Below are 13,946 nucleotides of genomic sequence, written 5' to 3' on the forward strand. Positions count from 1 at the left end.
CAAGAGCAATGGCTCTCACTTCCTATTGAACTGATAGACCGCATAATTGAAAGCATCACACATCGCTGTTTGTGCTGTATTGCTTCTAGAGGCAATCATATTCCATATTAAAGGTACTTTTTCTATTGCAAACCGATACTTCCAATTTGTTTATTTTATACATGTGCTAATTTCTATACTACTATTAATGTCTGATAATTTCTTTTTATGTTGTTTAATACCTTACTATGTGTTGTATATTGTGGGTAAGTTTCATAAAATTCCATGTGTAATTTCTTGAGTTATCGCGATTTTTGTGAATTTTCCTTAATTTATGATAACCAGTGTAGTTTCTGAGAAATAAAAATTTAAAAATACGACTTCTCGAAATTTTAATTCTCAGAAATTTATGGAACAATTACGTATTTTGTCATTTAATATTACAAAGCTTAAAGTTATTTAAATTGCGTTCACCTATCAATTCAAAAGTCTTTTTGGCGGATATTAAATTAAACAATAGGAAATATGAAAAAATATTAAATAAAATAAATACAAAAATCGCTTACCCATTTTCCGAGATATGGCGAAAATATTGAAATTTACATTAAACTTCTGATCCCCCTTCTGCCAAAATTATTGTGACTATATTTTACTGATTGTGGTTTATAGTTTTAGAGCATATATGGTTTAGATAGATTTAAAGCCAAACCCTATAGTCAACCTGAGTAATTTTACATACATAAACCGCTTCAATCTCTCGAACAAAAGCTATATTCATTCAATCAAAGTACATTCAGTTCGCCTTTTTTAGTTCGCTCGTGTTTTAGTAACTAAAAATACCGTCTGCATTGATTATTCCGCATATTTAAGTTTAGTCCTCTGAACCATTAGGATTGCCTTTAGCATGTGACAATCCGGTCATTAGACCAAAAGTTCTTAAGGTGTTCCATTTCTTATTTTTGCTCACTGTACCAATGATACTTTGTATTGCAGTTACAGAGTGGATTGGTAAAAGGGAAGGTCTCAAGGATATTATCATCCGATTTATTCCAGAGAAAAAGCAAGTCACTATTAGTCTTTTAAACAAAGAAATTCTTCGATCTATTGATTTTAAATATGTTCAGAGCGTTGAAATCCACGTTAGTACTGGAGGTCACCTTCATTATGTCCTAATGCGCATATCTCGAGAATATGATTTAGTAAGTAGTTAATCCCACTTATTCTCTTTTGAATTTTTGTTACGTGGATATAATAAAACTTTAACTTGTGTGTCGCCAAATGAAAATTACATCGCGTATTATGTGAGGTCTTAAATGAAACATCGATGTTCTGCTGCGTATGTAAAAAATGAGAAAATCACAAAACAAATTTCACGTCATTATTTTACTATTCTCTAGTTTTTAATAGGGTGGCAAAAGAGGCGTAATTGATAGGAGTTTATGTTTGTTTGTTTTTTAATCGTGTCCATGGACAATTAAATGGCCTCGTGTGCCTTCAAAACTGCAGACGCTAGCTCCAATACATCATTACTGTAGAGGATCTCACGAAGTTCTGAAACCAGTGTCACCATACCTAGTTCTAAAACATATGGGGTAAGGGCTGGGCACTCGAAAATGCAATCCGGGGTAAGTTGGATATCGGTGCAGTTCTTGCAGGGAATATAAGTTCTTATTTTGTCGGGAAGAATTTTCATCCGCTTAAAGTGGTTTGTTCTTAGTCTTGTAATTGTTGATGTTAAGATTCTGGAACAATCAAAGTCAGTAATGAGGGGTTTCCTGAAGGAATGGGGCAGAAGTCTGTGTCTTGCAACTGCATTTGCGTCTGCAAGCGTGATGGTGGTGCAAGGTTAGTTTATGTTTATAATTCGTTAATAAATTGGTCAGCTCACCGCTCCTTTNTTGTAGGGGAAGTCCTGGTTTATTTGTATTTCTACCAATTCACATAAATAATGAAAGACTAGAAATTATCTAACTCTAAATATTTATTGAAAAGGACAAAACACATAAAAATAAAACAAGGATAAAAAAATACAAGAATTTGGAAGAGGGGGTTTTGGGCTCGAATTATACATCCGTACTTAACGGCGGTTCCTGGCAGACTGTCTTACTTCACCGCCAGAGGCGCTGTAGTGGGGGAAAGAGGAGAGTTCGTTACAACTTCTTATTTTTATTTGTAATTCAATACTTTTGTTTTGTACAACTTGGTAAAACTCTGACAGTAATATTTAATGTTCCTTCAAACATGAAAGCGTCCTACAAAAAATTTTGATAAAGTTGCGGCCCGCCATTTGATTTGTGTTTTTAATTGTGGCCCCCGGCCTCATGGAAGTTGGAAACCACTGTTCTAGAGTATATAAGGTTTAGATAGATTTAAAGCCAAACCTTATAGTCAAGCTCAATAATTTTACAAACATAAACCGCTTCAATCTCTCGAACAAAAACTATGTTCATTCAGTCAAAGTACATTCAGTTCGATCGTGTTTTAGCAACTAAAAATACCGTCTGCATGGATTATTCCGCATATTTAAGTCTAGTCCTCCGAACAATTAAGATTGCATTTAGTACATGACAATCCGATCATCAGACCAAAAGTTCTTAAGGTGTTCCATTTCCTATTTTTGCTCACTGTACCAATGATACTTTGTATTGCAGTTACGGAGTGGATCGGTAAAAGGGAAGGTCTCAAGGATATTATCATCCGATTTATTCCAGAGAAAAAGCAAGTCACTATTAGTCTTTTAAACAAAGAAATTCTTCGATCTATTGATTTTAAATATGTTCAGAGCGTTGAAATCCACGTTAGTACTGGAGGTCACCTTCATTATGTCCTAATGCGCATATCTCGAGAATATGATTTAGTAAGTAGTTAATCCCACTTATTCTCTTTTGAATTTTTGTTACGTGGATATAATAAAACTTTAACTTGTGTGTCGCCAAATGAAAATTACATCGCGTATTATGTGAGGTCTTAAATGAAACATCGATGTTCTGCTGTGTATGTAACAAATGAGAAAATCACAAAACAAATTTCACTTCATTATTTTACTATTCTCTAGTTTTTAATAGGGTGGCAAAAAAGGCATAATTGATAGGAGTTTATGTTTTTTTTTAATCGTGTCCATGGACAATTAAATGGCCTCGCGTCACTTCAAAACTGCATCCGCTAGCTCCAATACATCATTACTGTAGAGGATCTCACGAAGTTCTGAGCCAGTGGCACCATAGCCAGTTGTAAAACATATGAGGTAAGGGCTGGGCACTCGAGAATGTGATCCGGGGTAAGTTGGATATAGGGACAGTTCTTGCAGGGAATATAAGTTTTTATTTTGTCGGGAAGAATTTTCATCCCTTTAAAGTGGTTTGTTCTTAGTCTTGTAATTGTTGATGTTAAGATTCTGAAGCAATCAAAGTCAGTAATGAGGGGTTTCCTGAAGGAATGGGGCAGAAGTTTGTGTCTTGCAACTGCATTTGCGTCTGCAAGCGTGATGGTGGTGCAAGGTTAGTTTATGTTTATAATTCGTTAATAAATTGGTCAGCTCACAGCTCCTTTCAGCTTATCATAAAACTCCGGGGAAATTCAATTAAATGCACAAATTAATTTTCGACGTATAATGTACCATCAAAGGTGTGATGAACCAATTGGGCAAATATTTTACCTTTTTCCGTTTTAGATTTTATGATAGAAATGAGTTTTTTATGGACTAACTTCTTCGAGTGGGAAAAAAGTAAATTATCAAATTAATTATTCGGTATTATTCAACTCTACGAAATCATACAAAAAACTGAAAGTCATATACCAACACATTTGAAAAATGTAAAATAATTTGAATTTTTTTATTTATTATTATTTGTTGCATTCTCGTTTACCTACGTTATTAGGTCGAGAAAACCACATAGTTAGAAGTTCATCCCATCAAAATAAAGATTAACTATTGATTCAGTATTATTTGGAATGATGCTATTGCTCGAGCGTCCAACTCATGATAGTTCACATTTATAACATCTAAGCAATTTGTTCCGGTACATGTCCCTTTCGAGGGGCCAAAAATATCTGCTGCAGCAGTACCTACATTAATTAACCATATTTAGTATCTATGAAAACAGCACCTTATAGTAATAATAATGTTAGTAGTACTAGTTACAAAAATTAATTATGAAATGTAGGCTTCAATAATGGTATGGAGATTTCTTCCTAACGAGGGGATTTCCCTAAACGTCTAAATGCATTTTCTCCATTAATTCTGCTTTTAGTACATAACTTTTTTTTTCAATTTCAATTACCGTTGGTTTTAAATTATTCAGTTTTATAGAAGCACATTTCAAAAAAGTAGCAATAAACAAAATAAAATTTTGGTTTCAGATAATTTCAGAAATGCTAACTCGGAGATGTAGCCTTCACACGTCATCCACGTTTATAATTTAGCTTACCATTAAATTAAATATTAAGGAACGTACGGTATAATTTTTTAGTTAAATAGAGCTGTAAGCTTGCGAACATCACTGGTATTATCTTTTTAATATTTTAAGGGAAAAACAGAATCGTCTGCAATTTAATTTATAACAAAAGCTAACACAAAACCAACGAGAAAAATTCTTTTTTCAAACGTCTCTCCCGAAGGATCTAATTGTAATTTTCGAACGATTTTTAAGATACCGGGCTAAAATTCCTTTTTTTTTCTGCTATTCAAATTTCAGATCCTGAGCATAAACTGTTCAGGAATTAAAAGTGAGCTCTCATTGAGCAATTCATGTTCAATTTTTTCCTTTATGAAGTTTCAGAATTCAATTTTATAAATTTTCTACGTAACCAATTCTTTCACATTACAACAACCAACTCTTGACATTATCTTTAAAATTATATGTGTTATAGGCATTTAACTGGTATAACATATTTTTAAATGCCCAAATTGTTCGACATGCGAAACTGGTGTTGAACAAGTTGAATATATTTATAATTATGATAATGGTAACGATGACATTCCTGGGTCATCGGCTATTCCGTAAAATTATTCCTATTCCACTATACGTTTATATTTCAGGTTTTAAAATTTGAGACCCAAGAAGAAAAAGAAATATTTGTTGAGAGAATTGAAGCATTTCTTGGAAGAATTGGTATAGGTCGACAAAGATATGAATCTAATGCAAAGCATATGTTGAAATCTGCTGTCACTAAAGCTCACAGACAAAAACAGTTGGAAAAATTTTTCCGAATTGTCTTTGCACAGGTATATTTCACTCGTAATTTCCTTTTTATTATTGTTAAACATAAACATACTTGAATGTTTTTTAATGGTTTACTTGAAAACATTATGCTTATCACAATAATACGTGGAAAGATATGTAAAGCATTCAGAGTGATTAAGGTGCCCATTGTAGTCAGATTTTGATAATTAATTCTTGACTTTTAACTTGCAATATGAATAATATTGATAAACCAGAACTCAATTCTGTTAGAAATTTTAAATGTATTGAATCTTAACGTCTTTTAAATTTTATGCAATCTTAATACGTTGCCAAGTTTTACTGTATTATCATGCAAATTCTTGAACTTGATTAGATGATAATATGGTTCAATCTTAGAGAAACATGGTTTAATTTAGCCCTTTGATAAAGTTGTACTAACTTTGCCCGGTATTATGGTTCAAAGCACCGATAATAGGGTTCAATATTGACAATTTTTCTGACAGTGTACTCTTTAGATCAAATGAGATTTTTGTTGAAAAACAATCAAAATTAATGATTTTTGAGACGTGAATTAAACACTCTGTTATGTATATTATCGTCTTGACTTAAGTATATTATCGTCTGTTATGTATATTATCGTCTTGACTTGAGTATATTATCGTCTGTTATGTATATTATCGTCTTGACTTAAGTATATTATCGTCTGTTAAATATATTATCGTCTTGATTTTTTTTTTATCCATTGATTTTTTTTTCTGAAAAAATCAAGGCTTGAATCTCTATACTCCGAAATTTTCATAAAAAAGAAAACTTCCAAAGCAATNTTATCGTCTTGACTTAAGTATATTATCGTCTGTTATGTATATTATCATCTTGACTTAAGTATATTATCGTCTGTTATGTATATTATCGTCTTGACTTAAGTATATTATCGTCTGTTATGCATATTATCGTCTTAACTTAAGTATATTATCGTCTGTTATGTATATTATCATCTTGACTTAAGTATATTATCGTCTGTTATGTATATTATTGTCTTGACTTAAGTATATTATCGTCTTGATTTTTTTTTTATCCATTGATTTTTTTCTCTGAAAAAATCAAGCCTTAAATCTCTATACTCCGAAATTTTCATAAAAAAGAAAACTTCCAAAGTAATGTAAAGGATTACTTTTATTTCTTGAAAAGAATAAAATATTTATTCCGATTTAGGCTTTCTCAATCCATCACGAGCATACAGAGGATTTAGACATTGACTATAATCAAGCGAAGGATATTGTGAAAATGGAATTGACTCCCTATGAATTTTCTGAAGCCTTGTCTCTTCGTCCTGACGCGCTGTTTGTAAAACAAATGTTTTCTTTAATTGATGCTGACGGAAATGGATACGTATCGTTCCGAGAATTTCTAAATGTCATCGTAATCTTTGCTAAAGGTACGAAACTAATAATATCTCATTTTGAAATATTTGTAATTAAAATTTGCAATTGTAGTTAAAAAAATTTGTCAGGTTCTATCAGAAAACTCGATACTCTTTGAAAATTTTGTCAAATATGCATTGAAAAAATCTCGATTATTTATTTATTTTTTTTCAATTTGCAACTCATACATTAAGTGAACAGCGTTATTTTACAGAAATACTCTCTTTTTACTATATTGCTATTTTAGTCACACTTAAGAAGATATATTTCTCGGTGTAAATCGATGAAAATAATTTTGAAATTAGACCTTATAGCATTAAAAGTTTAGTCGCTTTTTTTGCAAAAAAACAGAATTTTTTTTTTTTAATAATGTTTCTTGTTAAGTTTAAGTTCGGCAATATTTTGCAGAATGATTTTTCTATGAGTATTTGTATTCAAAAATTATAGATTATGTAGTGCAAAAATTCGAAATTAATTTTTAAGGTCCCCATTTTAACCTAAAAGCCACGTTTAAAAAAATAGAGATTAACTGTAGTTTATGGGAGGGGAATCTCAGTTCTAGTTCAAAGTGTATAGCTCTTATCCAATGAATAGCTGTCATAGAAAATATTTATGTACAAGAAAATATAGGTTTTTTTCTGTTGAAAATTCTGAAATTTATTGAGAGTGGTTCATAAGTAATAATATCTGGAAAAAACTCAGATATTAGTTAGGCCGTTAGACAGATTCAGATATTTGAAATTCAATATTACAGTCGTATAAAAATAACTAGTTCATTTTATGCTGTAATATGTAAAGTAAATAAAGAAAGAAAGAAATAATTTAAAAAAACGCAATGAAAGTAAAAAAAGGTTTAAGATTATATATTGTATATATATATATCTATATATATATTTGATACTTAGAATAGGCATCTTTCTCAGTCCGGAAACACAGAGAGAAAGAGGAAAGTGCTTGCTTATTTTAATGTTTTATTAGTTTAAAAAGAAAATGCATTAATTTACTTTTAGTAAAATGCTTATTAATTTTACACACTAATGTAAATTAATTTTGTAAAATTCAAAATATTTCATACAAATTTTTCACTTTATTTTCATTCGTAGGGAGTCCAGAAGATAAAATAAAATTGATGTTTGATATATATGATATTGATCATTCTGGCAAACTGACTCGACGAGAATTTTCAGAAATGATAAGGTACATACTCATCTTTATTAATTAATTAATATAAATAATTAAAGTAAGTAACTTATTTGCATCACATTTAGTATTTCGTGCAGTAAATTAATGATTGTCATCATTTTTTTTAACTTTTTAAAAACTTATTAAGTTACAAATATTAAAAATGTTTAAAATTTATTATTTTTCTAAGAAAATGTATTATGTTGGATGGAATATTTGCCAGATTTTCTTAATGAGCTTTAAAATTCTATAAGAGTATATTTCCCTAATATTTTAAACTAATAATTAATAAAATATTTAAAATTCAAAATATTGTTTGACCGTGCAAACGGAGAGAAGTGTCTACTACCCAAGATGCATTTTTATATTTGATTCAATCCATATTTCACGAACTTCGCTGTATTTTCATTGTAAAAACCTAATTCGTGGAATTCATTTTTACTTCAAACTCATTATTTCATAAGGACTTAACACTTTAAAATACCACAATTTATTATTTTTCAAGAAAATAAAATTCGTTTTACATAAAATAAATTTAATTTGTATAAAATCAAAGATAATCAGCACTATTTAAAAATTTTCATTTTAAAATTACATTAATAAATTTGCAAGTAAAGACTAGAATCAAGAACCTCGGAGAAATTATATAATTTATTACAATAATTTTTTTAAAAGAAACATACCTGTTTCTTTTATGATCTTATTTAGTTTTAAGACATTGCAATTCCTCCCATTATTTTAATTCATAATGGGTATTTTTTTAACATCAATAACATTGTAATTATCACACTAAAAATTAAATTAAAAACTCAGTGGCGTGACAGCCTAAAGAGGGCCAAGGCCTACTGTGCCCATCTCTGTTTTCTTGACCTTGGGCTCTGGGGTGCAGGAGGCTGAGTCAACCTTGCCCGGCCCGAGGATCAAACCAGGGACCTGTGGCTACCGTTATATACCGTGCGCTATCGCTCAGCCACCGGGCTTCATTATTATTGCAATGAATTATTGAATATAATATTTCCTTTCATAAAAAAACCTAAATCTTCAAGTATAGTTATAGATAACTGTTTTCTTCTATAGGTCACTATTAGAACTGGCAAATCAATCCTTGACCAGTGATCAATTGGATGAATTGACAGCAACAATGTTTACGTCTGCAGCTGGTCTCCAAAACAAACATGAAATTACTTTCGATGATTTCTCCCACCTGTTAGCTGATCACAGAGAAGAACTTGGATACGTGCAGCTAAGCTTCAATAGTAAATACTTTTTTGTAAAACTTCATATGAGAGAGATGTTGCATAAATCCGCATAAATATTGCATAAAAACAGAGAAGAACTTGAATACGTGCAGCTAAGCTTCAATAGCAAATACTTTTTTGTAAAACTTGATATGAGAAAGATGTTGCATAAATCCCAATAGTTGAAATTACACTGTCTAATAATTTAATTTTACATGAAGAAAAAATGTGGCATAAATTGAAATAAATAAATCCATTCAATCTATTAATTTTATTATTGATTAATATAAATTTCAATAATTAGAATCATTCGATCTACTAATTTATTTTTGTGCAAGAAAACTGTGGCATAACTTGCAAAAATTAAAATCGTTAAATATATCAATTAATTTTTTTTTTATTTTGTACAGGACTTAATAAAAAATAGAAACTATAGATGAAAAGAAGAAAAATTAAGGGAGAAGCTTCTGTAATTACGACATTAAATATTCCATGAAGTTTAAACATATTAGTGTTTAAATTTCATCAGTGTCGCCTCGTGTAATTTTTAGTTAAAAGAATTGTATTGTTAAAAGAATTTTGTTTAAATAATATTTAACATGCATTTTGTTACAATTATATTAATTCGGAATTGGGTGTAAAATTGTCTCATTTGCATCAATCTGAAGCATTTACCAGAAAAAAAAAGAGTTTTTATTGCCAACTAAAGTATTTCTTACATAAAGAAAAGTACATATCGCAGAATATATACGGGAAAGTGGGGGTAAGTACCTCAATTGTGTAGTACCTGATTATTAATTTCTCAATTGTGTAGTACAATTGTGTAAATACTCTATTGTGTAGTACCTGAGTACTAATTTCTACACAATTGAGGTACTGAGTACCTCAATTGTGTAGAAATTAGTTCAGTTTTCTAGCTGACAAACTCTGAATTGCGCTTTATTAGTCAAGTACTATATTGGCGTGTTGTTTTTTAATTCACGGCGTCTGTGTAGATAGGTTTGTTGATCTATGTCAACTCTGTAATGCTCTACTGTTTTCACACTATCCTTATTTATTGGTCCTTAGAGTTATAAAAATTATTTTCAGTCCAGCTTATTATACGTTTACTATTCGATAAACTCTGCTCTCGGGCACAGACCGGATACCCCCTTGATGCTTGTCTATGTAGAGCCCAAGAAATCTACATCATTTTGGAGGAAGAAGAAAGCTACATCTAAGACTGGACATAAGTTTTACAAGCCCCCAGCACAAAATTTAATGCGTGCTCCTTCTTCAAAGCACCAAAAGCGAAATTTAATGCGTGCTCCTTCTTCAAAGCAGAAAAAGCAAAATTTAATGCGTGCTCCTTCTTCAAAGCACAAGAAGCAAAATTTAATGCGTGCAATTCAATCAATGCGTGCAATTCAATTCAAAGCACAAGAAGCAAAATTTAATGCGTGCAAATTCAATTCAAAGCACAAGAAGCAAAATTTAATGCGTGCTCCTTCTTCAAAGCACAAAAAGCCTTATTTTCATATTTAGTAGAAATGAAAACCCTTTATGCAAAATCGTAATTTTTATATCGATATAAAGAAATTCTCTGCAATTTTCTTAAAAAAAAAAAAACTAAAAATTAAGCCCTATATTTTTTGTAAGGAATTTTTGTAGGGCCCTCAGCAGTCCCTTGCCCCAGAATGATTGTCCTTCTCTCTCCCCTCTTTGAGTACGGTCTTGATTACACAAATATAAATTATATGCAAAATTTCCTTTAATTGCCATTTAAAATAAAAATGCCTGCAACTTTTTAACTGAAATTCTAGTATTTCTAAATTCCCAGTTAATTCGGTTTTACCCACTAGTGAGGTATTACCGGGTGCTTTTACTTTTTCTAGGGAAAAAAAAAGAGTCATTTATAAAAAAATAAAAAAAAGGGCATCAATGATTTCTCAGGACTGATGTATTGTACACATCTAAACAGCGAATATCTTGATTAAATGACAGTTTGACAGTTCAGCTCCAACAGCTATCCAGTATTACCCCTCTTTCTCTAACATGGTTTTACGAAGAAATAAACTATAAATATTATGATTCAAAACAGTTTCGATTTTTAATATATCANAAATTTAATGCGTGCTCCTTCTTCAAAGCACAAGAAGCAAAATTTAATGCGTGCTCCTTCTTCAAAGCACAAGAAGCAAAATTTAATGCGTGCTCCTTCTTCAAAGCACAAGAAGCAAAATTTAATGCGTGCTCCTTCTTCAAAGCACAAAAAGCAAAATTTAATGCGTGCTCCTTCTTCAAAGCACAAAAAGCCTTATTTTCATATTTAGTAGAAATGAAAACCCTTTATGCAAAAACGTAATTTTTATATCGATATAAAGAAATTCTCTGCAATTTTCTTTTAAAAAAACTAAAAATTAGCCCTATATTTTTTGTAAGGAATTTTTGTAGGGCCCTCAGCAGTCCCGGGCCCCAGGATGATTGTCCTTCTCTCTCCCCTCCTTGAGTACGGTCTTGACTACACAAATATAAATTGCGTGCATAATTTTCTTCAACTGCCACTTAAAATAAAAATGCCTGCTACTTTTTGACTGAAATTCTAGTATTTCTAAATTCCCAGTTAACTCGGTTTTACCCCAGTAGTGAGGTATAACCGGGTGATTTGACTTTTTCTGGGGAGAAAAAAAAGAGTCATTTATTAAATAAAAGGGCATCAATGATTCCTCAGGACTGATATATTGAACACATCTGAGCAATGAATATCTTGATTAAATCTTACTGTTTTTAGATCGAACAGTTTAGCTCCAACAACTATTCGGTATTATCCTTCTTTCTCCAACATGTTTTAAGAGGAAATAAACAATAAATATTATGATTCAAAGCAGTTTCGATTTTTTAAAATACCATGGCCCATTTTTATGAATGAAATCAGAATAATATTGGCACTGAAATTTTAATTTTATTTGATTGATATTTGTTTCCATAGAGATTAGAGAGAGAGTAAAAATTGAGAATATTAATTTTATTTATTTATTTTTGTAGTTGGCGATGGATTTAAGACAAGCGCTCCAGGAAACCGTAAAAGTATGGCTGTTAGAGCAGAAGAAACTGTTTTAAGAGCTTACAGGTACGCAATCTTAAATTTTTTTTTCTTACATCAAAAAAAAAACTTATGAAATTAGTAATAGAAATATTTTTTTCACTAAAACTCTTAAAATTGTTATTGATGATGAATGTTATTTTATAGCGTAGTGGGTCCGGAAAATGTTCCTCATCGAAGAAGAGCAGAAACGTGTCTTCGAGTTGAAACAAGGCCAAATTTATATGAGAAAGATAGAACGAAACAGAAAGTTAATCAAGTGATTCGTTTCATTGAAAACTACCGCCAACACATATTTTGGATATTGATTTTTACTTTGGTGATTTTTGGCATCTTTATTCAAAAAGCATACTGTAAGTTATTTTTATAATTCTCTCTGAATTTAATCTTCAGTAATCTAATACAAATTAGGTAATGTTTGTATGCAGAAAGGCCAGGTGGCCGAGCGATCAGCGTGCCTGATTGTGAAGTCAATGGTTGCGGGTTCGAATCCCGCTTAGGGCATGGATGTTTCTCTCTGTGTGTTGTTCTCTACTGTGTGAATGTGGCCCACCCTGTAAACGGGTATCTGTGGCAGTGGGTAATGTTGCTCTCCTCTGTGACTTAGGTTCACAGGTGCCCACTGGGTAACGTTAAATGAGCAACACTTCCGACATCTTCCCAGGTGAAGAACAAAAGTTCAGTGTCTGCCGTTATTTTTAAAAAAAAAGTATACAGAAAGGTGTTCTATAATCATCAACCTTAATATACATTTTTAGAATACTTGTAAAAAATGAAGCCAAAAAGTAGTTATATTAGAGGTCGCAAATTAATAAGTGAGAAAGATACAGAAATACTATCAAACTCTGCTGCATTATTATTGAGAAAGGCAAGGTAAAAAAAATAAAAATATAGAAATTTGTAAAATTTAAAGTCTTTTTTTTTTGCGTAAATATTAATTTTTGACCTCTAGCGAATACGTTTTTAACTTCATTTATTAATATGTTTTATAGCAAAATAATAGAAAATTGGAACGAGTTTAAGTTTCTACTGGTAATACACACAATATAAATATATGAGAAATATTAATCCCTATAATAATTTCCTTCTTATTTGTTTATTTAATTCATTAAGGCTTTTGTTTTCTAAAGTATAGACAAAATGTCAAAATATTTTTTATTTAAATTAAACACTTCAAGACACTTTTCTGGTTAGGCATCATTTGAACATTAATGGTTAAAAATTATCAAAATTTGAAATAATGTTATTATCAGAAAATTAATAAATAGATAAATTTTCTCATCATTCAACATTAATGGAAACCAGCCATTATTGTTAAATAATGTGTTGTATCATTATTAATAAAATAAATAACACACTTCGTAGAATTAATAAATGTATAATTAAATTACGACAAAAAAATTTCTTGTAACATGATGATCTTTACAGCCTTTTCTTAAACGATACGATTCCTCAAATGAATTATTTCGAAACGTCCAGTTTTAAGTTTAAAGTCCAGTTTTGCGATAATATAATGTTGCTGGTCAATTCTTCGTTAGATGGTCAATCAGAAAATAGAATCTTAAATAGTTTTCTTTTAAAATACATATGAATAAAATTATTTTTACGCGTTCACATTTTGTACTAAAATATTTTAAGAACAGATGCATGGTTACAAAATATTGCAGTTTTTCAAACATAAATACAAATCACATCGGGCAAATCTCTGAAATTACTCTGTTGCAATAAATGATTTAAGTAGAACATGCAGAGTACCCCTACTCGATATCATTTACCAATCTCCATAATTGTTTCTCATCAAAACAAATTGTGAAATATTTCGATTAACATTTATGTTTTAGTATTTCTTTTCTTTTTGCTT

The 13,946-nt window shown here is 30.6% G+C and overlaps 1 protein-coding gene across 1 annotated transcript in view; it reads left to right on the forward strand.

Moving 5' to 3' along the window:
• LOC107445505 (dual oxidase 2) overlaps nt 1–13,946 on the forward strand; it is a 78,332-nt gene that overhangs the window by 46,308 nt on the left and 18,078 nt on the right. The window contains exons 15-21 of the mRNA XM_071183538.1: nt 2,631–2,836; nt 5,018–5,203; nt 6,375–6,597; nt 7,687–7,780; nt 8,843–9,021; nt 12,028–12,112; nt 12,233–12,438. Coding sequence (XP_071039639.1) covers nt 2,631–2,836; nt 5,018–5,203; nt 6,375–6,597; nt 7,687–7,780; nt 8,843–9,021; nt 12,028–12,112; nt 12,233–12,438 — 1,179 coding nt within the window. The remainder of the gene's footprint in view (nt 1–2,630; nt 2,837–5,017; nt 5,204–6,374; nt 6,598–7,686; nt 7,781–8,842; nt 9,022–12,027; nt 12,113–12,232; nt 12,439–13,946) is intronic.

Source organism: Parasteatoda tepidariorum, chromosome 7, assembly GCF_043381705.1.
Source record: "Parasteatoda tepidariorum isolate YZ-2023 chromosome 7, CAS_Ptep_4.0, whole genome shotgun sequence".
Taxonomy (NCBI): domain Eukaryota; kingdom Metazoa; phylum Arthropoda; class Arachnida; order Araneae; family Theridiidae; genus Parasteatoda; species Parasteatoda tepidariorum.